At 42.3% G+C, this 27,250-nt stretch overlaps 1 protein-coding gene across 50 annotated transcripts in view; it reads left to right on the forward strand.

Moving 5' to 3' along the window:
- SORBS1 (sorbin and SH3 domain containing 1) overlaps positions 1–27,250 on the forward strand; it is a 221,724-nt gene that overhangs the window by 54,551 nt on the left and 139,923 nt on the right. For all 50 annotated transcript variants that reach the window (XM_081073897.1, XM_081073899.1, XM_081073901.1 and 47 more), the window contains exon 2: positions 3,823–3,909. Coding sequence is in view for 37 of the 50 variants with exons in the window: in XM_081073904.1 (XP_080930030.1) it covers positions 3,823–3,909 (87 nt within the window). In the remaining 13 variants the exon portion in view is untranslated. The remainder of the gene's footprint in view (positions 1–3,822; positions 3,910–27,250) is intronic.

The raw sequence follows: 27,250 nt of genomic DNA on the forward strand, positions 1-27,250 counted from the left end.
GAGCTGGTTGGGTGGTCTGGATTGATGTTTGGTAGGAATGAGGTGGCTAAGGTGACTTTCACAACATCCTGTATTGTTCTTTATTCTAGGATATGGTAGAAATGAGGATATAGATGGGGGAGGTTCAAGGTGTTTGGCAGGGCATGGGGCAACTCTTGTGATTTCTTTCGGAGGATTGGGTCAGAGAAGGGTCTTGTTTTAGGCAAAGCTATAATGCTACTGCAGGAAGTAATGGCTCTCCTAAAAACTGAAGACCACCAGAATGGGCTAGTTAGTATCTTGAGCTTTTACTAGACTTCCGGCCTACCCATGCTCTTCCAAATTTGCATTATGACTCAAGTGGAGGACCCTTAAGTTGAAGGGGACTTTTGAGAGTCTCCTTGTTCTAGTGAAGGATACTGTGCATTGCTACTGGGCTCGCAATCAGCTAGGCTGACCTTGGTCAGCCTGGGTTTCCCTGCTGCTGGTCTGTCTGAAAGTCACCTGTAGCATCCATTGATGTCAGGGAAGAGATCTCTCTAGGCTGGTCCATTCAGGGAACCAGCTTACTCTGATCTGTCGTCTTTGTGGTACACATCATTTACTTTGCCATTCTTGGCTTGAGACTGCTCAGGCTGTTACTTGACCACAAAGTGGAAATCTGGGAAGAGAAGTGCTCAGCTGGCCTGGCAGGTTCCCAGGCGTTGCATTGACCTGCAGTTTCCTGCTCTTTGGGCAGTAAGGACCCGATCAGAGTAGTGTGCCTTGGAGCTGTTCCTCGAAGGCCACCTTGGTGACTGGATGCTTCCAGGCCCTCTGTTCTGCCAGGGTGAGCCTACACAGGTGTCTGAGGGCTCAGATCTCTGCTGAGACTGACAGCTCCAGTAGTTTATTGGGAGGCACTGGCATTGGGTCATGGTATACAGGGCCAGGGGCAAGGAGGGAGGCCCCTTTCACTTACCTAGTTCCATCCTGGCTGCTGACAATCTATGACTTTTTATTCACTTAAAAAGGAGTTAAGTGATGGTTGTCATAATGTGATATAGGGAGTGGGTAAACATAATAAGAATGTGCAATTCAAAGCCTGGGTCCTTGAATCCTGCCTCAAATATGCTGAATTAATGACCTTAAGGAGAGATTGCTCTGGACCTCCCAAGGCCTCTGGGTGGAAGATACCCTTTTCCAAATGGGTATCAGTGTCGGGGCATCAGAAACACCTGAATAATTCCTGGGCCTCCAAACCAGAGATTCTGATTTAATGGGTCTGGGGCCCAGAAAATTACTTTTACTGTGAGTGTAATTTTTAGCCAAATTTGGAAACCTACCCACCAGTTACAGATCTAGTGAAGCTCTTCTCATTTTTCAAGTGGATTCTGCCTCCTTGTTTCCTCATACTGGCCTTGAACACTGAACCCTAACCAGGCCACGTGTCTGATCTTTGTTCGTCTTTATGCCCCTTTCCAAAAGTTTGTCTTTGGGGGATGCTATCTTCTGGCTTTGCCTCAGATTAGGGCTGGCAATTCATCCTGTTTTTGTCCGTGAAGAAAAAGAGAACTCCATTTGAGGATTTTGGTGAGGCCTGAATGTCTTGTGGATTCCGGCTGTGGAAATCAGGCCTTGAAGTGGAGGCAGGGCCATCTTGTGACTGGCCCAAGAAAAAACCCGTTTGCTTAGTCTTCTCAGAGACCTCATGGAAAGCTCATAATGTGAGCTTTGCAAGGCCATGTTTCCTAGGCCTTGCAGACTCTGGGACAGCATTGGTTGCCCTGAGGGAGTCATAGGTGGGCATTGCCAGGGAGCAGGGCTGAATTGGTGGCAGTCTTGATAGGGGCACTTGGTGAGATAAACTTCCAAGAGTGCACACGTAGGGCTGTGCATCAAGTCTCAGAAGATGTTGGGTCACGTGTCATAAGGCAGGGGTTTTGAGGTAATACGAGATCTGGACCAGATCAAGTTGGAGGGGCTGTTTTCTCTCCTTGCTTTTGCCCATGTTGTCTCATGGCCTGTAATTCCCACCTTCCCCTCAGTTTGCCCCCTGCCTACCCCACTCCCATCCCTCGGCCTCTCTCCCTGCAGGGAAATGTCTGTTCACCTGAGCTGCACTCGGATCCCCCTGCTCAGTGCTCCTGTAACACCTGTGCCTTCACAGAGCTTTATGTTTACCCATTGTTTTCTAATTCTTTTTGAGTGTCTGTGTCTGTCTTTTACCCAAACAGAGCAAGTTAAGGGCAAGGACTGGGTCTTATTCATCTTTGTATTTCTTTCACCTTGCACACTCCCTGGCATGTAATAGGGTCCAGTAAATATCTGTTGAGTGAATGAATCAATACATTCTTTGAGGGGATGATATAAATAACTCCCACCAAGATCTTATAGTTGAACATTGTTCACTTGTTAGAGTGCTAGTACCTTGTACCTGAGCTTATTTATAGCCTTGTAAAAGGACATTTTTCTAGAATGAAGAGTGTATTTTAGACAGTTTGGCACATTAACTGAGTACTTTTGAAGTAGTAGTTTTATTTGTGAGGATTTTTATACTTAAAGCAGCAAAATTATTGGAAATGTTACATTAGGAAATGAACCCTTAGGGAACCTGATATCATTTACTCTCATATTCTTTGATAAATGAAAGTGTGATGAACATTTTGGTACAAAGTGGGTTGGATACTTCAACTGTATGTACTGGAATTTAGTATTAGCTTTGAAGGACATACATTTGTGTTTGTCTCTCTCTCTCTCTCTTTCAGATATGTGTATATATATATATATATATATATGTACATATATATATATATATATATATATATATATATCTTAGGTTGGCACAAAAGTAATTGAGGTTTTTGCAATTATTTTTAACCTGTTAAATCGCAATTACTTTTGCACCAACCTAATATGTATCATATTTTTTGTTTCATAATGTAAGATTACTATGCAATGGGGCATAGTGAAAGAGGTCCTGGATTGGCAGTCAAGAGACCTAGAGTCTAGATTTAGTCTGCCTTTAGCTGTGGGACTGGGCAGGTCAGTTTCCCGCTTACATTTACCTTTTATAAAGTGGGAATATTGTACTTGTTCAGGGGTTGCGAATGTCTACAGGAGTGCGGTTACTAACTTAAGTTGCCATATGTGCTCTACCATTTTTTTCCCTTGGAACTCACAGCCCCTTTTTCTTCTGTTTTCCCACTTTTGTTAAAACTTTAGATAGAGGGGAACATTTCTGTACCACAAGAGACACAGTAATGCAAGGGCAGTGATAATCACAGCTCTTCCCTGTATTGAGATGCTAGGGAGCAGTGGGGACTGGCACATTGGAGTAGCCAAGCCTGTCTGAAGAGCAGCTACTACTTACCACCAGCTGATCATTTTCAGGTGTGAATGTGGGCCATTTTGACAGATCCTTTTTTTTTTTTTTAAGAGAAGCCAGAATTCTGGATTCCAGGAGTCTGGGTTTAATGTGACATCTCTGATTTTTTTTAGTTTTGGCTTATATTTTTTAAATATCCTGTAACTCTACAGGAGTTACTAGTATCTCTCCTAGTATCTCTACAGGCTAGAGGTGACCCACTAAGCTTTCAGTTTGTAATCCCTGTTATGGATGATCTCTATAGCTTCTTTCTGCCCAAGATTCAGTGATTCCAAGGGGGACCATTTCAGCTGGTGAACTGAAGATTCTTGTTCTACTTGGGAAAGCCAGGGTGTGAAGGGAATTGGCTGGAAGGAGAGGATGGGGGCTTTGGGTCTAAGCAGGGTACCTTGCAATTGGTGTTTGGATGGCCTCCTTGGAGAGAGGCCAGATGGTGTCTGATTCACTCCAAATGTTCTGTATATTTGTCGTTGCAGGAGGTGGCATTTGTTGGAAGAACCTGTGAAACCCTCTCTGTCCAGAGCTCCAGGACCAATGAATCTTTCTACCACTGTAAACCACTGGTGAATATATGTATTTTTTTCTTCTGCAGTAAGGGAAATATTTTCAGTGGACTATAGAACGTGATTTTCAGGCAACTGCACTATCCTTTCTATTATAGAAGGAAAGGAAGGACACTGAGCTGGACCTAGGCATATCTGAGTGCTGGTACATACTTGGTTCTGTCACTTTTAGTGTAGGGTCTTAGGTGAATTGTTTGACCTTCTGGGCCCCAGTCAGAGAAATGCATTCTGTCTTGCTAAAAAGAGATTGCATTTGTGAGAATGCTTCAAAGGCAATACAGTGCTGGGTAAGTATAACATAATCCTATTTGGCAGGGCAGTTCTAGGCTAACAAATAGATTAAAACGTGAATACATATTTTGAAAACATGGATTTTAGCTACCTGTTTTCTGAGACCTCCAGAGTGGTTGTTCAAGGGATTTGCATTTCTTTTTCTCTTCTTACCGCTGCAGCTGCTGTTTTTTTGAAAGATAAATTAATTACATTTCATAGTTACCTTCATTTTTGTTTGTGATCAGATAATTTCAGAGTTAACAAATGTTATTCCTTTTTAGAAAGGAAGTTATTTACTCATCACAGCAGGTAAATGTCTTGCCTTTTTGGCAGTTGAAAGGGGCAAAAATATGTCCTTAACAGGAGTGTGTTCCGAAGCTGAGATGGGAATGTTTCGAAGCTGCTAGCTAGTTGATGTGGAAGGTCTCAGGTGAGCTATTGGGGGCAGGACACTGCCATGAGCCAGAGGCAGCTTGACCTGTGCATCTTGATTCTAGAGACTCTTTGTTGAGAAGAGCTGGCATGTTTGATGCTGACTGCCTGGTCAGTTCCCACCCTGTGGACCAGGTGCTCTGGTGACACTGTGGGACAAATTCCAGTGGCATGGCCATCTTGGGAGCTTACAAGTTGCTGGGGGCTGGAGCAGGATGGAAGGGAGTCCCAGGGTTAGAGACCCATCTCAGATATGGGAGACTGGCTGTCCAGATCACTGTGTCTAAAGGGACATGGGGGGCATTGTGGGTATCATAACTGGAATCCCATCTGGTAGGCAGGGAGAGCTCTGTGGTGGGAGTTCCCAGAGAAGCAGATGGCCTCTGGTGGGTGGAACACATTACCCATTCAGCAAATATGTGTCAGTGCCCATTCTGTGCCAAGGCACTGCTCTGGGCACAAGAGAGTCAGTGGCCACAAGACAGACTGTGTCCTTATTCCCCTGGAGCTTAAATTCGAGTGGGGATGACAGGCAAGAATGTGAGCTGCAGGAGGGCAGGAATCTTTGCATATCTTATTCACTGCTGTATCCCCAGCTGAGAAGAGCACTTTGCCCATGATAGGCGCTCATTCAACATTGTTTTATGAATGAAGTAAATAACTAAATAGATTATATAATTCCAAGGAATAATACATGGTGTAAAAAAAGAAAAAAAGGGAAGGGCTGGAGGGGCTCTTTTGGAAGAGTGGTCTGCAAAGGTTCGGGGTGGGGAGGTGTTAAGGCAGGGAGGAAGAAGGGCAGAAGTTTTGTGCAGAGATCTGAATGGAGTGAAGGAATCTAGGTTTGAGTGTTTAGGCAGAGGGAACAGCAAGCAAAAGGAAAGACTTTTGACGTCGGCAGAGCTTGGCATGATAGAGGAAGAGTAGGGCAGCCAGTTTGGCTGGCTTTGAGCTGGGAGTAGTTATGGGAAGGGAGATTGATATAAAATGAGATCAGTGGTAGGTGGGAGCCAGATCTTGTAGGCCATGAGAAGGAGTTTAGATTTTACTCTGAGTGTGATTGGTTACCACTGGAGAAGTTTGAGTAGAATAGTGATGTGATCTCCTTTGTGCTTTAAAGTGATTTTTCTGGGTTCTGGATGGAGAATAGTCTTTGGGACAAAAGTAGAATTGGTGTAACCTCCAGGAGGCCCTGCCTGTGGTCCAAGCACAAGATAGGGGCATGGCTGGGATTAGTGTGGTAGTTGTAGAATGATGTGAAGTGGTCACGCTCAGGAAATATTGAAGGGAGAGCCGGCTGGGTTGGGTGTGGGATATGAGCAAAAAGAAGAGTCAAGGATGAGAGTCAATGTATTTGGGTGAATGATGTTGCTATTTACCAAGATGGGGAACAAAGGGAAGTTTGGGGAGGACCCTAGAGTCCTTTTAGGACTTATTAAATTTGAGATGCCCATTTGATATTCTCCTAGAGATGTAGAGTTGCCTGTGGCCAGAAATGGTACCTTTGAGAATCATCTGAATGTAGGTGGTATTTAAAACGATGAGACTGGGTAAGATTACCTAGGGAGAGAAAGGAGGGATAGGTGGGATTTGGATAGAAAAGAGGAAAGGCAAAGCATGGATTTTCCATATAAAATCCCTACTAAGAAGTAAATGAAGACACTTGCTAATGAATATGGTATGATTTCATGTAATGCAAATATAAATTATTTAAATAAGACAGTGTGATATAAAAGTAGTAACAAAGCCTCTCCTTATATAAAAAAATTAGAAATACTATGACTCCCTCAAGTCAAGAAGTTTTAGCTCATAGATACAGGGAACAGATTGGTGGTTGCCAGAGGCAGGGAGTGGGGAGTGGACAAAATGGGTGAAGTGAGTCAAAATATATAGTCTTCCAGTCATAAAATAAACAAGTCATAGGGATGTAATGTACAGTAGGGTGACTGTACTTAATATTCTGTATTGCATATTTGAAAGTTGCTGAGAGAGTGGATCTTAAAAGTTCTCATCACAAGAAAAAAACTGTAACTATGTAAGGTGACAGATGTTAACTAGAGTTATGCTGATCATTCCACAAAGTATACAAATATTGAATAATGTTGTATACCTGAAATTAATGCAACTAATGCGATGTTGTATGTCAATTCTCTCCCTTTCTCTTTCTCCATATATATGAATATTAGTTTTAGAATTGCATAGTTTTAAATCTGGTCAGCTAAGTGAATTATAAGCTGCATTTATGCAATTGGCACATGGCTGTGCCTTTGGCTGGCAAGCAGAAAGATCCAGCATTCTTTGCCAATAGCTTGTAAACTACACTCTTCTTTGTATGCACTGGAACTTTTACAAGCTATTTTGATGACTGTTAAGTTTAATTCACTGTTAATATGTTTCAGATTTTTTTCATCCTATAATCATATCATCCGGAAGTTCATTAAATGAAGGTTCACTAAGTGAAAAACATGCCTGAAAATCAATCCTGTTACAATGAAAGTTGGATGTGATAAAATTCTGTGAAGAAAGCCAAACAGGCACCATGATCTGCGGTATCTCAATTTAGGAAATATTGAAGATATTTTTGAAATATCAAGGATAAATGCTACAAGATAAAAAGCAGCAAAAATATACTTTGATGGTTGTAATAACTGTATGTCTCAAGTACTACCCATACCCCTCTTCTACTGCTGGTGGCTGATAGGAGTAAAGCAGTTCTGAATCACACATTTTCATCTATTTGTGGGCTTCTGTCCTCTTTTCAGTCTTGTTATCTCTAGCCCCCATGGGCAGTTTTGCCTCCTTCCCCCAGTTACCAGCTCAAAGCCTGCCAGCCTCCTCTCTTTTGCCCTGGGGGTCTCTGACTGCCCTGAAGGGCCTCCCAGTTTAGCCCTCCCTCCAGGCTTTTTTGAATATTCTCAAGATTCCCTTTGAAAACATTTTCACTTTTTCCCCAGGCCTGGTCTTTTCAGGCCTTTTGTGGAAATGACAAAAGAATGGGAAATCAGTGTGCTATTGAGGGCAGTGTGATAAGCAGTGCTGTTTCTAAACTGTGCTGTTTCAAATCGCTTGGGAAATGCACAACCCTAACTTGCTTTTACATGTATTTCAAGACCCTCATATTTCGGTGAAAATATTCTCAATGGGACTTCGGGGCATCTAATCTCTGAAAAATGAGCATTGATTGTGTAGCGTTCTCTTAGGCAGTATATCTCTCGCCAGCAGTTTATGGCAAACTGAAGGTTTTAGTGAAATGGTATTCGTGACAGTTGACATCCACCCTGGTTTTCATTTGTATTCCCACAGAGTGGAACCTAAATAAGATTTAAAAAAGAAATGAAACTTACTGGCAGTCATATTGGGGAGGATTTCTCCTCCTTGCTTACTTTCTCAGTAAGTGATTTTATGACTAAAAGGATGGTACTCTCTCATGACCCTAGGGACTTGGAGTGGTGGGGCATTTAAAAAATGGTGGAATCCTCCTTGAGCTAAAAGCCGAACAGTCCATGTACAGTCCGGATGGTACCATCTCAGGAGATACTAGGGGAAGAGGAGCCTTGTGGGGAGGGCAGTGGTGTAGGAAGGAGACTTTGCTATGGACCTTTTGCACTTCTAATTTATTTTTATATTACATTTATGTATTAGCTTTAAAAAGCACAATGGTATCTCCTCTAGGCTTAATACCTGATGTAGAAAAATTGAAAGTCCCTTCACGACTTGGTTTTCTAGTAAGTGCTCTTGCTTGATGTGTGTTTTGATCAAGGTCATTGCCTGTTCACCGTCCTGCTAATGTTCATCAGCAACTTGGGACGGGGCTTCTTTAAGTTGAATTTCGGGATATGTCAATCAAGCCAATTTCTTCCTTCCTTCCTTCCTTTGAAAATGGATTTAAGGCTGTTTCTGGCCTGTATTTTATTCGGCTACTTTCAACAAATAATGGATTTGATAGGAGCTATATTTGTTATGAGTTAAGCCACAAATTATGGCCATTTCAACTGCGTAACCCTCTGCCGCCCTTAGAGTAAAGTCTGATTGCATTGTGGAACAGGACAGGGCATTTGGACTCCATTGTGGCTTTCTAACACAATGTTTCTTACCCCAGCGTTCAGCCAAATTTAAAAGCAAGCCCAACTCGTTTTCCTCATCTTAAGCATCTGCTACGGTAGGAAAATACTCAAAATGGAATTGGCGTGAGTTGTCACCTTTCAAAAAGTGAAGGCTAGAATTCAGTGTCTAGGACCAATGTTGCTGATCACTCCACTAGTGTCTGGAGCGTGTGCTTTTGGGGCAGCTTCTGCGGGGATCATTGTCTGAAAGTTAACCTCCCTGGGTTGCCATATTGGTTTGTGTCACCAGAGGTTCATAAGGCCACTTTCTGGCCAAACAAAGACCTGATATTCACTTTGTGCAGCGGTGACATTTCTTAGGTGTTAGTACTTCTACAAGAGATTCACACATTTGACTTTGTACTTTTTAAACAAACGGGAAAGTTGTATCACCTTTGCTGGCTATGCGTAAAACCAAGATATTGTCTCCTTTTCCATCTAGTGACTACAAATGGAGAGTGAAACACATCTTTTGTCTTTCCTTCTTTCCCCTGATTTGGGGAAGCAAACATTAAAGTGGACTTGGTTGGGGTTGTCATTAAAATAAGGAGATCAACATCATCTCCAGTGATTACTAAATGTCATGGGAAGAAATCATTCTGATTGCCCCTCTGGCTAATTTAGACAAGGCACCATCTGATACCTACTTCACAGCAGTGCCCTCACCCTGCAGTCTCCTTATCAACATAGAGATGACTCACTCTGTTTTCCTCACTCAGAGAGTTTCTCTGGTCTGCTGATTATGGCAGTGATTAAATAAAAAACGATTCCTGCAGAGATATGCTTGAAAAAAATGACTGCAGCATTATTTGTGCTTGAACTTTCACAACTGAACTTGCACTATTATAATCAGTTAGATATTGGTTCTTAGGCTTTTGGGGGGAGGTGTTATATGTGCCCTGTAAGGCACATATGTACATACACAATTTGCATATATAATAGTTACATTTTTAGGAGGTGACACTCCCCCCAACCAGTTACCATGCCTTCTAACTTAGTCACACAAGCTATAAGCATACCATTATAACAGTGACTGCATCTGGATAGCTCTGAGTGGCAGGTACCTGCTCTAGGATGGCATATCTATTAGATGGAGAAAGTTTAGGGAAGATAGCTATGTTCAAGGCAGCCTAACTTCATGATATTTGTGGCTTCCAAAATTATCTCAATGTGGACTCAAAAGCTGGAAATACTCTTATATGAATTGCTCTTTTTCTTTTTTTTAATGAAGTAGAGGCACCTTTACCCTTTTTGCTTTCTAATAACTAATTTCATTTTTTCCTCAAGTTCATTTATTCTCCCTTTCCTCCTCCCCTGGCCCAGAGAAAAGTTATTATTGGGAAATATAGGTTTTTTTTTAAAAAGTATGTAGAGAGCAACCTTCAGTCATTTTCCAACAAAAATTTGTGTTTCTATACATTCGTTGCATTTGTTCCCTGAGTTAATCATGTGTATAGCATTCTGTCCTTTCTGGCAGGTTGTAAACTAACTGCCCTTAAAATAACATGGTTTAAGTTTTGAAGTGGCCGGCATTATAAAAGCCAGGAAATTTCACATAATTTGATTTCTATCTACTCTTGACCATTAGACTACCTACCACTATTGGACCATATTCTTGTAAGGAACAGCGTGGGCTGGATGACCAGACGACCAGCGGTTATCTCCGCATGTGGGAACATATGATTCCCACTGTGCTGGAGTCCCCACACCACCTATCTTTTACCTGTTTGGCCTTTTCAGGCTTTTGGTGTTATAACCCCTGATTTACAGTTTCAGTTTAAAAGATTATCTTGAAAAATCAAGGGATCTTGACATTCAGGCAAGCATCATTTTGGTAGCCTTCTTTTTAAATAATAGAAACTAAATTTAAAATGATAGGGAGAAAAACAGTTGGAGCAGTGGAGTTGTGAAACAAATGTTTTTCTCCTTAAAGAGATTTGTGCATTTTCAAATAAGAGGGGAAGGAAGGAAAGCAATAATAGAATTTTTTGTATTTTTTGCAAATACCAAATCATTATATTAGTTTTGGAACATATCATGTACTCTGTATAATGTGGTTTGCTCATAAAATTACCATGTTGGGAACATTTATACAAATCTACTAATTACGATTACTCTAAAATATTTCCAGGGTTTTTTTTCCTCTTTCAAATATAACTGAACTACTGAACTTGAAGGAGCTGAACATTCTTAGTTTTTTTCCCCTTTTTACAATAAGCAGACAAAAATATAAAATTGGATGACAGAAGTCAACAATTTAAGGAAAGAGTGTTGCCAGTTTTTTGGGGATTGAGTACTTTCCAAAGTATCCAGTAGATTGCAGGAAAGGAACTTCACATAAACAAGAAAAAAACAACAAACCAACCTAACATTTTAATAATTGCATGAATTTAATCTAATTCATTCCCATTTTATGATCAGCATTTGCTATTTCTTCTAATAACGCCTTTTTCCTTCTAATATTATTATTGTAAACTATTGAAAACTAAATGCCAGCCAGGATGGAGACAACATCTCAACCTTTCTCATTTTCAGCTTCTTGGTTTTAGGGGGAGAGCTCATGATAGACGTTTGGTGTGCTGTTCAAGAGATGAGGAGATGAGGAAGCTAGAATTCTCACCGTGGCCATCTTGCCACCTACCCTAGGTGGGTGCCACCTAACCTAGAGTAGCTTGTTTCTTATATAAAATGAGATCATATTTGGGTTTCCCTCAAATTCTAACAATCTAGAATTCTCCTATCACATGAAACATTCACTCAGTGCTGGGCATGAGTTGTGGGAAATTCTAGAGTGTTTACTGGCTACGTAACAATTTCTATGTGATTAGACGAGCAGAGTGTCAGTGGAGAAAGGTTCCTAATGACATCATTTATTCCTCATGGTTACCTATAATAAACATGAAAAAAGAACTAAATATAATGAGTTTTGGGTTCATGGTGCAACCCTGATCGCATAGCACTGGGAGAGAACTCACTTAGCTCTGTTTAGAAGATGGTGCAGAAGTGACCTAGGCAGAAGGATTTTTATCTTCTTGGCATTCTGTAGAATGACTGGTGTTCCTGGGTTTATAAGTTGACCCATGTTCACTGATTGACTACCATAACACTTGAATTTTATAATCCTACGTGATCCTTTTTCTTTATTTCTTTGCGGCAGGTCTAACACCAATTGCATACCATCTCTTGACCATTATGAGTCAAAATTGTTGACCAGAACAAAAAATAAGTGGCAGACAGAGTCTTTAGCAGAGTAAACCATACGTGTGGTAGAACATGCCCAGCGCAGGATGGTACCATGGAGGCTGCTAAGGGTGTTTTGCAGTGGAGCTGTGTCAGCAGTCGGCTGAGAGGCTGTTGTGCTTCTTGTCATTGGCTGAGAGCCTGTAATGGCACTGAGAGCATAGAAAAATAAATACACATAGTGTAAGTGTAATATGCATGCAATATATGTTAAAACTACTGAGTATGTATTTTATAGTAAATACATTGTTTGTTTTAGGAAGTACATTTCAGAAATAAATGGCACTAAACTGATTCAGTGCTGCTTGGGTTGGCATTAAATGGGCTATGTGTGTAGGAGCAGAGAAGGGACCAGAGATGAGGCTGGCCATGGCCTTGCCATTGTGTTATAGAAAGGATCTTCTTGACAGAATTCTAGGCTCGCATGCCTGGTTCGCATGCCTGAAGGTACTGTGTATTTCACAACTCCTTACACTGCCTCTTTAATATCAAATTCATTGACTTGTTTCCTTATTTATTCAGCCAACAGTTATGGAGTTGCTAATAATATTTACATAGTGCTTTTTGGCAGGCAGAGTACAACCATATACCTTATTCTACTTCAGTGTGCTTGTTTCAGAGCCCAGTCAGAAGCATGGGCAACAGCCCGCCCTGGTTGATGACTGTAGTTTCTGTTTTTTCTTTTGTACTTGTGAGCAGAGATACCCACAGCTTGGCCTGGGCTATTTAGGAAGGAACTTAGGGCAGGTGGTCAGAAAGGTTGCTATGGGAGCCGCGCTTGTACAGTCATTCCCGGGAACCGAGGAGGTGGGAATCATCTACTGAGCATGAGTGGGGCGGGTGGGATGCAGTTGCTGCTCTGAGGAAGATGGAAACTATTTGGAACAGCTGCCGTGGGTTGGGCACTAGGGGCTGAGCGAGAGCTGAAAGCAAGGCCTGCTGAGTGGCTGGGAGGAAGCTTCTATGTCCAGCAGGTGTGGCCTGGCCGTGCAACTCGGAGATGAAAGGGGAGGCTGGGGGGCAGGGGTTGGATGGTTGCTTGGTGGTTCACCTGGTGTTGTCATATGCCAGCCCTGAGAATGTGGCTACATAGGGAGAAGTTAAGGTGAACAGGGGGTGGGAGATCTGGGGGTGCTGGGCCGTAGTTCTTCTTAACATGGCTTAGAAGAGCCTCTATCTCAGAACTGCTCCCACCATGCATGCCCTATTGGGCCATTCCTGTGCTTTGTGTATGTTATTACTTTTGCCCTTTCCTTTGGCTTAATTACCTCTTACTTTAAGCCCGGCCTGGGTATCACTCCTGGGCAGCTGTTCCTGATTGCCCTCTGCTCCATTCTCTGCTGGGTCAGCTGACCCATTGCCCTGTCTACACATCTCTCCTTCTGTACTGTAGAAGCTTATTCACAGTCTGCTCTTGTATGTGGTCAGAATGTTCCTTGAGTGAACGACTGTTCTAGTACCCAGCATAGTACCTGACATACAAAAGGGACGAGAATTCAGCAACTGCTTGCTGAATGGAGGCAGAACTGCTTCATATTAGTTGTGTAACACAATGTTAGAACTGGAACAAAACTACGAGATCAGCCAGTCCAACTCATTTCATTTTATGGTTCACAGAACTGAAACTCAGAGAGGTTGAGTGCCTGACCTGATATCACACAGCTTGCCTGAGGCAAAGCCAGGAAGCCCATTCACCTCTTCTGACTCCAAATGCCATGTTCTTTCCACCATACAACAGTCTCCAAATGTGTCTGTGGATGACTTCTAAGTGTGTGAAGATGACAAGCCTCTGCCTCTGCTCAGCTCCTGCTTACAGCCCTGAGTCACTATGCATAGTAGTCTTACCACATTTTTCTTGTAGAGAGGAAAGCAGTGTCCTGACAACCCGAGGAGCTTTTCCTCTGCACGGTGCCAGGTTTACAACCGCCCTTATCTCACTGCTTCCCCTTCCCTTTCCGGGTTTGTCCTAGTTTATCTTTGGTTGGGGTAAGCGTCAGCAACGGTTTCTAAGTAAATAGAGGAATTGCAGATTCAAGATTTGTGGTCCAAGTATTCGGTGCTTTTTGCTTCAGCTCCTCTGGCTGCTGTCACTGCGACTCCTGTCTCCAAATTGCCCTGCTGTAGCGTGTTAAAGACCAGTAGTGCGCGACAGAAATTTCCTTCTGAGAGTAAGAGCACTGAAAACGGGAAGCCTTAGGAGAGAGAGTGGATACTTGTCTGACCCATTTAGTGTTGGTTAAAAAAAGTGAATTTGTTGGTTTCCAGACCCATCCTTGGAGAACTGGATGTAAGGCAGAGTGTCTAGAAATGCTTGTTTGCATGTTTTTCATCTCCAAAACTTGTCTCTGAGCTTTTGGATAATATTGGATGTTGAGAGTGTTCTGTTTGGGGTTAAAGCTTCAGCGTTGCTGGGGTGTGGCTAGTTCCCTTACTGCCTGTTCATGGATGACGCACTTTTGTGAGGTTGGTTCCAATTCACTGTGGGTCATCTGGACTCTGTCCCCATCACCCTTGGTCCAAAGTGCCTCAGTTTCAGTACTGGAAGGGACACTCATTGAACACTGAGGGTGGGGGGCGACTGGTTTGAACTTTTGGGTGCCTCTGTTAACTAACCAAACAGTACATAGCAAAAAAAAAAAAATGTCCATTTTGGAAAAAGTACTGGGGAGACCAGGGTCTTCAAATTCTTCATTACTTTAGGGAGTTCCGCAGCACTGCGTCCCCCTTCTCAGGTCCATATCCCCTTCACTTTTTTTAAAAAAATTAAGAAGTAGATGATGTCCAGTGCCCTCTTTTGCTCAGAAATCCTGTGGCTTGGAACAAGCCCAGTGTCTTTATCTTAGGGGTTTCTGAAGCCACTTTGGACCTCCTTGGCTCCCAGCCACGTGGGAGCCTGTTTCTGAATCTCCCTGGGCTGGTCTTAAGTTCCAGGTATTGAGATGGAAGAACATCAGCCAAGAGTTTGGACTGCATCAGGAAGTATTTTGATTTGCTATATTCTCTGCTTGGCATTTACTCGTTTCCTTCAGGGACGTCCCCTTCCTTGAAAAAAATAACTCCAAAAATGCTTGTCTGACTGATGAGCTAAGAAAGCATTCCAAACAGGTGTGTCCATTTAGGGATCTTGGCTTGTCACTCACAAGTCACTGGGAGAGAAAGTTGTCACCAAATTTAAAATACTCCACATGTCAACTCCTCCCTGGCCCACCTCTGCTAGCATGGTACTTTTGCTGGTTAGTTTTGAGAGTGAGTCTTGAGACAGCCAGCTTTGACTATAGCACATGTCGACTAGAAGGTGTTTCTGTCGTGTCAGCCATCATACCTCTGGGCTGTGACCTAAAGGTGTATCCTAAGAGGTGGCCTCTCTTTAACCCCAACCCCGAGCTCTGCTCCAGGTGTGTGTAATTTTTCCATGTGGTGCCAGGGAACTGTGGTTATGAATGAGAGTTTTTGAAGGGGCTCTGCTGGGGTCCCAGAGTTGTGCTGTGGTCCCCTCCACAAGTCCTCTGAGGATCTTCACAAGTTGTATTCATCTTCTCTGAATACAACTAAGGCGTCACCACTGTTTCCAGTAACCACTTTAGGTTCTTGCTTCATGTGAAGCCTTTGGTCAACCAAAGTACTACCCCTCGTCTGTTTCCCCCAGAAATATGTAGACGTCACATGTGCCCATCTTACATTTATTCTTGTTAAATTTGATTCACCTTAAAGCTGATGAAGAGCTTTTAAAATCTAGCTTCTGTCATCTAACAGGTTAGATGTGTCCCTCATTTGTGTCACCTCTGGACACAAATTGTTGACCAAAATATTCCAGGACAGGGCTAAATCCATGTGCCTGTGGTCTGATGGTTTAATCATCTATCTATAAAGGTGCCGAATTGCTCATGTTTCTTTCACCATATTCACAAGCATATCATGGGACTTTTTGTTAAAGCCTGGCTCAGGTGAAGTTATAATCATCTGAACTATTGGTCTAATAAATCTAATTTGGGAAAAGGAATTGGTTAATTTGGTACTTAGTCATAGTGAACTTGTGTCAGTTTTTGGTGATCATCACTTTTTTTTTCCTTAGGTATTCATCTAATACTCCAGGCTAGAATTTTCTGGACAGTGAGGCCCAACTTCTTTATGTACGCATCTATAACCTTCTTTCCTCATCTTTTAACACCATTCCTTTCTCTACACATCTGTGACACCTGCTCGTACTTCGGCTATCTGTGGATGGGAATCCCTGAGCCTGGGATTCGCTTGGCTTTATTTGGTAGCTGTGGCTCCCCTTCCAGCTCCACACCTGTCATCTGCTCTAGTCATCTCTTACCAGACTTGCCTTTTCCAGTATGAAGAACGTGCTCTCAGATGGAGGAAGTGGAAACAGCACCTGCCAGGTGCCATTTCTCTTGTGTCTGTTGGCTGTAACGTTACACGGGCCTCCCCAAGCAGGCCTATTACTTTGCTTTACTTCGTGCTCTGATCCTAAGCTTAAAAAAACCCACCAACCCCTTATGATTATTTACATTTCTCACATGTTTTAACTCATCCTGGACATTAGCCTCTTGGACTTTCTTCTGGCAGAGAAATTCTCTGGTCCTTTGTTCAGCTTCGACTCTTTCCTTCTCCTGTGGCCCAGACATGCATATAGAGCATTCGACACTAGGAGTGGTTTGCTTTGCAGCCGTTTCAAGGACTTTTGGGAGTTCTCCCAGCTCCAGTCCTCTCCACACTTTTTGGACCATGGGAGTTTTTTTCCAAGCTCGGATAACCTCTGACTCCCTGTTTGCTCTTCTGAGAACTTTGCTTCTCACCATTGTGTTCTCTCTAATTTTAAATTGTGACTGGCTCTCTGAGCTGCCTTGTATAACCATGCAAGACTGAGTTAGTGACTCACGACAAGATTCAGACCTAACGACAGCCCAGAACTTTTATTCCCACCCTGACTCCTCAAGAGACCAGCTCTTCACAACTCCCAGGCAGGGTAGGCCCGGGCTGGGCCCACCAGTAGTACCTCTGCCAGGGTTGAATTCTCAGTATCTGGGCTTCTCCCTGAGCTGAGGCGCAAGACCAAAGCCGCCCAGCCTCAGGTCAGAGAACCGAAGGAAGAGAACAGGCCAGTGATCGTCTGGCAGAGACAATGGGCTGCCTGAACTGGAAGCAAGACATTAGGCGAACGAAGAGGGGGAGCTTGTAAAGTTTGCTTGTGATGACTCCTCTGAGGCCTCTGTAATATAGGGGGACCCAAGCAATGGGGTGCTCCATTTTTCTGCAAGAGGAACTTGGTGTTGGGATAGTGTCCTCTCTTTGGATTGTTCACCCTATTTTGGGGTTAAGTCAGGGAACATTTCTATCCTGGCGCCTGGCAGTGCCTCACATTCCCTCATTTTAGACTTGCCATCTCCTAAAGAAGAGCATCTTAACTTCATTATTACAGATTAAGGACATTAAGACTCAGGCTGGATTGAAATTTATCTCTTTACTGTCTATGGACAAGGATTTACTGAGAAAAGTCTCGGTGAGGAATATTGATTTAGGGAAAGCTTTTTAAAGGACCCACTTTTGGAATGTACATTTGCATACGAACAATGAAAGTGTTGATTAAAATGGTTCTCACACAGTCATTTCAGCAGTGTGGGGACTGCTGCTTGGCAACCCTTGTAGAATGGAAGTGAGTACTTGGAAATAATAAAATACTGCATCTTCCATTCGTCTAACCAACTAAGACATACTGAGCACCTTCTATTTGCAAGTCACTGTGTTAGAACGAGGGGGCAAGGGTGGAACGTCAAGAGTATAAAACGTAATACTTGTCCTCTAGGGTGGCTAGAGGGGTACCCAGGACATGCGGCTACCAGGAAAGTCTAAGGAGAGCTGAAATGAGTTGGTCACCCTACCTGAGGAGTTGAAAGTTTAGTAGGAATTAACAAAGTACCTAAAATGTGCCACCTGTTGAGATAGACCACACCTGTTCACGTTATTTTAAATACCGTGTCAGCATTCTGCCATGCAGGGCTTTTCCCTCTTCAAATCGAGTAGTCTAATTCTAATTCCCTTTTGAAACTATATCCCAACATTTAAAATATTCCTGTCGTCATCCTCATCCTTATTGGCATCAGTTATCCCGGGGCACCTGCTGTGTGCTGGGTTCTGGGCTTTGCCTTGGGGAGCATGGGTAGGGCTGATTTAGCCTTGAGGTGATAGGAAAGCATTTCAGCTTCGGAGGGAACAGCACTACCTCCTTTCCTTTTAAAACGTAGAGTTTTACAGACTTACAGATACAGAGAACAAACTAATGGTTGCCAGAGGGGAAAGGGATTGGGGCGGGGAAGGGGGAAAAAGGTGAAGGGACTAAGAAATACAGATTGGTAGTTAGAAAATAGTCACGGGGATGTAAAGCACAGCACAGAGAATATAGTCAGTAATGTTGCAACAACTATGTATAGTGCCAGGTGGGTGCTAATCAGGAGGAATCACTGCATAAATTATATAAATGTCTATCCACTATGCTGTACACCTGAAACTAATATAAAATAATATTGAATGTCAACTGTAACGGAAAAAAAAAGTGTTTTTTTTTAAAGTAGTGTTTTAGCGCACAGTAGGTGCAGAGTAAATATTTGTGGATTGAAGTTTATTAAGTTTGTGCTTCAGAGTCCAGGATCTGGGGTCACGTGGACTGCGTTTCAAATCCTGGCTCTCTGCCACGTGCTGCTTTATGATCTTGGCTTGTGACTTTACCTCTGAGCCTCACTTTCCTCATTTGTGGAATTGGGATTAATAGGAAGGTATTAGTAACAACAATTATGATGACGATAGGTTGCACAGTATGGGATACAGTTGCTCGTACTCTGGAGTCAGACTGCCAATGTTCAAATCCCACTTCCTAGTTATGTAACCTTGGGCAAGTTACTGAGCCCCTCTGGTCCTTAGTTTTCTTATCCATGGAACAGGAATAATAATATACCTATAGTAGAGAGTTGTTAAAAGTAAAAATTGTATAGCACCTCATGCCTGACATTCAGTGGTGTATAAGTGTTTTCTAAATTTTAAAAAACCATAAAACTACTATTATTTCGTTGGTGCTGTATAATTCCTCTGAGGTTAGACAGAGTGAGTATTGCATCCTGGTCCCTTATCTCTTGTTGTTATTATATTTGAGGGTAAAAAATGAGATTCTGGTGGGTTAAAATGATTTGCTGAAGGGAATCTTGCTAGTAAATATTGAAACTGGGACCTGAACCCATGGTGTTGACCATAAAAGAAGAAGGCACAGGTGCACCTGTACACATTTCTCAAGGGCACGTGGGTGTGCATGAAAATATTAAGTCTTTGATATAATAAATCTGGGTGCAAGTGAATAGAGGATCTCCCTCTCCTGCACCCACTGCCTTCACTAGTGTCCCGCCCCCCCGGCCTACCTCTAACTGATGTTCTCTGCAAGTTAGAGTTACGGCACTGAGCTCGTACCCTCCCCTTGGGTCTCTGGGAGTTCCGAAGCTTGCCAGTTTAAACCTCTTCTAGATTCTAACTGCCTTACTTAGTGTTGTCTGCTCTCTGGCTGGACTCCCCTTGGAGACCACAAGATTCTACTGTATTTATATACCTGATTTCAGAGCCCCTGAGAGGACCTGTTTCATTTAAGCCTAAATAGGAATCCTCCCCCTCTCCCTGCCTTTAAATTTGGTGTTGAAAGTCTTCACTGCTAGTGAGAAACTTAATTACAAAAGCAGTATATTAGGGAATGTAAAAATAGCTTTACAACAGTTGCATTTGCCAACCTCTTGTCACTTAGATATCTTTAGATTAAAATATTTTGTGCTGGTTCACAAATATGGGCACTTCTTTAAAATGCTGCAACATAAAGGGTTAAAATGTAAATATTATCCTATAGGAGCAATGAAAGGTGCTTTAGTACTTAAGTCCTATTTTTGAGCTCTGGAATTTAATTCCTTCCTGTTGCCAGCTGAACCTGGGGCTGATGTATTAGATGAAAATATATTCCTATCTTCAAACGTGGACAACAGGACATTCTGTCCTCCAAATTTCAGTGTTTGAATTGGGTGTTGCAGGAAACTTGGCACCGTCTCTTTCTTTTCAAAATAATAAACAGAGATGATGTCGCCTCAGGTTTCATCTGATGGGGCTTAGATACTATTGCCTCATAAAGGCTGATTCATAGACAAATGGGAACTAATTATAGTAACTCAAAAATAATGTCCCCGTTTAAATTTGGCAAGGCGAGATGCCTTGCATGTTTTATAGGACATGAGAGAGTCCGTTTCTTTGGTGGCTTGGAGGTGACATACCCATTTCTATTTTAGCCCCACAGTGGTTGTGCTGGGTCATTACCTGCCATCTTCATTTTAGTTTTTAAAGAAATTTCTCATGCTCTCTCCTGCACACCCCATGCACAAACATCGAAACACCTCTTACTACCACCTACACAGTGTTTTTTTTCTGCTATCCGTTCACTGAATTTTTAAGAAACAAGTTTCTGAGTTGAAGAAAGTGGATGGCCATGCTTTTCTTTCCTTTTTTTTTTTTTTGGTTATAAAAATTTCAGAATCTCTACTATGAAAAATTGCAAGAAGTTATTCACTTCTCTCTATGGAATGAATAGAGAATTGTCAGAGGGAGACTATTCTGATGACCTATACTCGCTCTCCCTGTTGGGAATTAGGTTGGAAAACATTTCACCATGGTTGTCTTCAAATCATTTTTGTTTTTGAATTTGCTTCAGATAAGTAGGTGAGACATGATCGTGTTCAGAATTTAAAAATTAGAGAAATGTTTGTAGTGAAGAGCAGATTTTCCCTCTCTCCCATATCCAGGTACCAAGTTCTCTTTTCAGAAGCAATCCTGGGTACCAGTTTCTTGTATGCTATTCTGGAGATTTTTCTCTGCATTTACAAGTATAGGTATATCTATATTTTCCTCACACAAATGACATCGTACTATTCACAGTGCTTTAAACTTGGAATTTTTATTTAACCATAATCTTAGAAATCATTCCATCTCACATTTCAAGCTACCTCATGATCTCTAAGTTTTGCTGTTTCCATTGAGTAGATGTGTCATAACACACAAACAAGTGCCTGTGAATGGGGTTTAGGCCATTTTAATCTTGCCACTAAAATCATGGTATAATGATAATGCTGTACGTATGCCATAGGATAGGCGATCAATCTCAGGGCGTAAAGAGTGGGCTCTGCAGCCCAAGGCTCTGCGTTTAAATCCTAGTTTTTCTCCATTACTATTGAACTCTATGGTCTTGGCCGTTATTAAAAAAAAAAGAATCTCTCTGTGCCTCAGTTTCCTCATTTGTAAAAGAGTATTTAGTAGCTTTTCAAAGCCAGAATACAGTTTTTGAATCTGTGGATTATCTGTCTCTTCAGTTTACTGAAAGGCCATGTTCATGCTCCCATCCCCCACTTCCCTGTTGCTTTTGTGTCACATCCTGGAGGAGAACAAGGAAGATGTATTTCAGGCCACTATAGTCCTGTGTGCAAACCCCTTCAAAGACATAAAACGTATTGCCAATGGTGATAATTTTTAACAGATGGTCCCGCTTTCCCCATCAGCAGCACTTAACTGATTTGGAACTTTATGATACTTAAACATTTTACATTTAGGCGAATACATAGCTCGTGTGTGTGACTCAAATTTATTTAATGATTTCACCATGTTTTAAATTATAAATTAAATCTTTGGAAAAGACTGGAGAGTGTTTTTACCCTGATTTAGTGGACTTTGATGGTGGGAGTTGCAGGGTCTCCCATCACCTGTAAGTCTAACATCATCAAAGACCATCACACTTGGATTCAGACAAACCAGAGCTGAAATCCCCATGTTGGTGTTTGCTGGTTGTTTGACCCTAGATAAGTCACTTATGCTTTCTGCATTGGTTCCCCATCTGTAAATGGAGACGTCGTTCTACCTTTTAGGACTTCATGAGGAGGACAGGAGAGAGTAGATGAAGGACCCAACAGTAAATGGCACAGAGCAGGAGCTCATGAACCATCCATTCTTCTAACCTTCCCTCTCCCGCATCCCGCTTCCTCCTGTCACTCACACAGTCCCTTGGAAGTACCTGCTTCCTCCTTAAAACTCCAGTCCTCTTCGTCGCACTCTTTTCCTGATTTACCAGCATGCTTTCTCTGCCTTAACTGGGAGGGCAGTTTGTGTCTTTGTTGTTGTCGCTTGCATCGTACCTTGTGTTAACCAAATGTTCGATGACAGGCAGCAAGTGAGTGAGTGAGAGGCAGGCTTGCCATCTCCCTACCCCAGTGAGGCCATTACTGTTTCTTTGGAAGCAGAAGTTAGCAACAGCGTTGTGAGATAGGAATTAGGAGCTGCTGTGAGTTAGGGTAGCCCCTGAAGTGACCGTAGAGAATGGTATTTTCATTCTTGGTTATTCATTTGGAGAAATTTGCTATAGCCAACTAGTGAAAATTATTTTCCCAGCTATTTTTGGTGTGTGTGTGGGTGGTGGGGCGGTGAGGTGGAGGAAATGTCTAGAGCTTGTTTCACTTTGCAAAGGTCCATTAGAACGGTACTTGCAGGAATACTGCTTGCACTGTTTTACCGCCTCTTCCCAAGAAAAGCATGAGCCGACCTAGTGGCCAGCTTTGCTTGGCCCTTGGTTTAATGTCTTGGAGGTGGGTTGCCGGGCACCTGAGCATGGAGGGCGAACAGAAGTGAGGCACTGCTGGAAAGGGAGCAGAAGACCTTGGCGAGATCCTCCAAATCATTTGGAGAGGAGCTGCTCTAGTTTATATTAAGTGCTTTGCTGTGAATTTTTGAAATAGCAGTCACACCCATATTCAAATGTAGGAACCAGAGTGCTCTCCAAAGACATGGAGACCAGGTCCCTTCCAGCTACAAAAGGCTGTGATTCTACAAACAAATATTTGGATGATAGGAACCATTCCTGTCACGTGGAATGCTCTTCCCAATTCTTTTCCTTTTACCCCAAAATCTTCTTGTCCCTTAAGATCCAGCTCAATCCCACTGCCCAGTTTGTGTAGTTCTTTGGCTCTGGGCTGTCTGACAGCCGTGTGCATTGAACTAAATGACCCTGCTGTCATTTAGGTGCTTCCCAGGTTTATGCCTTGGCTTCCCCACTAAGCCTTTACTCTGTAGCCCCAGACTCCATCCAACCCTGTAGCACTGCAGATGGCTGTGCTGCAGTGGTTCTCCCAGCGTGCTTCCCGGCTACAGCAGCAGCACCCTAGAACAAGTTAGGAATGCACACCAAGCCCCCTCAATGAGGAAGTCTGAGGGTGGGGCTCAGACGCTCTTAACAAGCAAGCACTCCTGGTGATTCTGCTGCTCGAGGAAGTCAGAGGACCTGTGGGAGGGTGAAAAGAGGGGGCTTCAGGGTCCTAGAGCTCTGGTCTGAAGCCAGCTCTGCTGTTTACTGACTGACTTGACCGTAGGAAAGTGAAGTTTTCTTTCTTCTCTCCCCTTCAGGGGTATTTTGTAGAAATCTGTTCTGCAGGATGTTAATGGGTTCCCTAAAGGTAAGGATGGGCAAGGGGTTCTGTGGCCAAATAAGTTAGTGAAATACTGCTTTAGTGAATTTCAACAGGATTCTTTATCACAAGATTTCTCAGATTGAGGGTCACTGAGAGTCACCATGGAAAGATTTTGCAAACGTGTTAGATTCTAGGACACCCTTTCTGCTGCATACCTGCTAACTTTTCTGGCAGCAGTGTTTTGTGGAACACATTTTAGGAGATGCTGGCCTAGGTGACCTGTAAAGCGTACTTTGAGCCTTGAGATTTTGTGGCACTGTAAATCAGTGAGAAATTCAGGAACTTCAAATACAGGGTAAATCTGACATGATGCTAGAATTTATCATTTGAGTAAGCCAGACGTACACAACAACTTGAACATTGAGATGATATGGAAATAATTAAACATTGAAAAATTGACGGTTTTATTTTTCTCAGGTAGAAACTATATTAGGGGAGGGGCAGGGAAACTATATTAGGGGAGAGGCATTTTCCGAGTTAAGGAAAATGTCATTTACTGAGCGTAGTGGAGGCCTGGCAGAAAACTTACGGCACATCCAAATCAGGTAATTTAAGAGTGAAATAATGGAACTATTTATAAAAGGTGTAGGCAGAATTTGGGGAAAGCAACAATGGTTGACACAGGACTTGAATTCCTCTGTATATGCAGGGTTTTACATGCATCATATTCATTCCTTTTCTTAGCTCCAGAGGTAGGTTTTATTATCTCATGCCTTGCAGAAGAGGAGGGTGGAGCTCAAAGAGGCAAAGCAAAGTATCCTTGGACAGTAGCTAGGAAATGGCGGCAAAATTAAATTAAAACAGCTCTGTTCAACTCACAGCCTCATGCTTTCTCTACACATTTCTTCAGACGGAACATCCTCTCTTCCTTCAGTCTTTCTCCGCGTGATGCGGCTGAAAACACTGCTTTCTAGAAGCTCATGTTCTGAGCTAGATCTGTTACTCTGGGCATTCAGTAGACAGGAGAAAATAGCACATTAGGCAAATATGTAAATTAACAATAAAAGTTTGCAGATCACATACGATGGGGGAGTGATAGAGATAGTGAACATGCGGTTTCTGTGTCTACTGTGTTTCCCTGAAAATAAGACTGGGTCTTATATTAAGTTTTGCTCTAAAAGATGCATTAGGGCTTACGTTCAGGGGATGTCATCCTGAAAAATCATGCTAAGGCTTATTTTCTGGTTAGGTCTTAATTTCAGGGAAACACAGTAGTTGAGTTGAGACTATGGAAATCTGGCTCCATTCTTTTTGGGATCTGCTTCATTCTAGAAAATATTTTTGGCCGATGTGGGAGCCTTTTGAAGGGCATGAATGAGGCAGCTTGTAGGGGCCAGGGGGAGGGAGGTAGAGGGATGCTTTCCAGACGAATGGCACAGCTTGAGAAGACTTGGCTGTGGGAGTAGAATGAAAGGGTACTCTATTCATAGCTGCCTAGCCAAATAGAAATGGTGCTGCTGGTGGGAGGTAGGTAAGTGGGGAGAAGAAGGAGGTCATGATGGGATCTGAGTGTGCCGCTGACTCCAGTTTTTATATCGGGGCCACTTTGGTCGAGTGAAGTCTCTTTCACCTAACATTTTTGTTAGACGATGGTAACGGTTGAATTTTCTAAGAACTGATTTTACTTTTTTCGGGAAGTTTCAGAGTATGTGATTCAGAGTTTCTTAAGCTCTAAGAAAATGTAAAAGTCACATTTCTGAGATTACTTTCTCCCATGTCATTTTGAATTTGGGTTGGCCTTTAATAAGAATATATCTTATGGTCAAGTCCTCTTTATTTCAGAACACAATAACACCTCTCATATACTGTGCACAAGACCTGCCTTTGAAAACATCTGGTAAAAATAACAAGTCACTTGGAGAACTGTGATTCTCAGATGCAACCCCGCCTTTTTATTAGCAGGGAGTCACTGGAGTAAACCTTTATTTCCTGTTGCTTCCACACAGCGGTCCTTTACGGAAATATTTCACATGTTTCTTTAGGCAGCAGGGAACCTTGAAGGGCAAACAGAGTGCTGAGGCCCCAGATAGGAACAGAGATGCCTGCTTTGCCCAAGGCCTCAGGGTGGTGGAGAGCCCACCTGGGCCTCAGAGCTCTGAAGCTGTGCCAGGTCCCTGCCCAAACTGCTAAAAACAACTCACCCCCAGGCACAAGCATGGCCCAAACCTGCCACACCTCCAGCTCTTCTTACAAGAGGGATGTTTTAAAATAGTCTTAAATGTCAGACTTGTGTGTTTTTTTTTCACAACATGCCTCAGACATCTCATAAATTATTCTGCAGTAAAACTGTAATAGGAATGTTCAGAAACTGAAGAGTTCTAATCAAAGGAGTTTTGGTAACTTAGACAACTGTTCAGCCCAAACCCTCCTGTTTTTTTGCATCCCAGAACTCATTGAAGAAAATTACTGTGAGATAGAAATAATTTTCTTGGAATCACGTTTGAGGGTGTCTTCAGTGATCGAGGTCTTATGTTCCTTTATAATGCTATATGTTAGTTTGAACTGTGTGACAATCCAGTATTTGACTATTTTTGACTTGAAAATGACCATTTGATTTGGTTTAACCTGATAATTAATACAGAAGGTATAGATAGGAGTTTGAGTTCAGTGTTTTCAGACTTCAAAATATATCTAGAAAAAATTTTTTAAAGATCTGTGATATCCAACTTTTTTGCCATTTGCTTCTTTCTCATGAAAACGGGTAATTAAAGATTCTGGTTATAGAAGTGCGTTGCTGTCTGCTGTCACATCGGCCCCACATTGGGGGCTTTTACAAACACATGTCACATCTACAGCTATAGACATACTCAGTTCTATTTCACGTGTGTATATACCTCTGGGGGATGGTAGCCTTTTTGGCCTGTTGAATCTTGTGCTTATTTTTACTTATAATGCTTACTGGCTTGATTTATTCAGTTACTAATTTCTGAAAAACTGGAGTTTGGGGAGAACTTTAAATTATTTATTGGTACAAACAGATAGAAAATTTGAATTTGGGGCTGTCTTAATAGTCTGGGATATGTGGTACAACGCAGAATCGTTGTCATTGATGCCCAGAGTGATGTTTTGTAGATGCCTTTTGGCCCTTTGAAAGAAGGTAAACTGTGTTAAGTATACTAGTATAGTTCACTTCGTATTTGTCATTTTTCGAAAATTGGATTTTTTTAGTTAACCAGTATCTTAGTTTTTTCAGGCTGCTATAACAAAACACCACAGATTGGGTGGCTTATAAACAACAGAAATTTATTTTTCACAGTTCTGGAAGCTGGGAAGTTCAAGGTCAAGGTGCCAGTATAATTATGCTTTGATGAGGACCTTTGAGGTTGCAGACTTCTTGTTATATCTGCACATGGTGGCCTCTTTTATAAAGGCATTAACCCCATTGATGAGGGCTAGTCACACCCCAAAGGCCCCACCTCTTTAATCCCGTCACCTTGGTTGTTAGATTTTCAACGTAGGAATTTTGGAGGGACACTGTCAGACCATAGCAACCAATATGTTTCATTATATAGAACATTCCATTATTTCTTTGTATGTGGAAAATTAGTATGTAGAAGAATTTTTCATAGTAAAGGTATATTTCTTAGTATCATTTGCCTTTTTATGTAAAGTCAAATCAATGAAATATTTGTTGCCCATTTATTGCATGCAAGGCACCATGTGAAAATGCAGAAAGAATATTTTTAGTGAGTAAAGAATTTTACTCCTCTTGAAACAGGACATTAGCATGACATTCTCCTGCCCTTCTGGTCTGTAGAAAGACAA

This window comes from Rhinolophus hipposideros, assembly GCF_964194185.1.
Source record: "Rhinolophus hipposideros genome assembly, chromosome: 15".
Lineage (NCBI taxonomy): Eukaryota > Metazoa > Chordata > Mammalia > Chiroptera > Rhinolophidae > Rhinolophus > Rhinolophus hipposideros.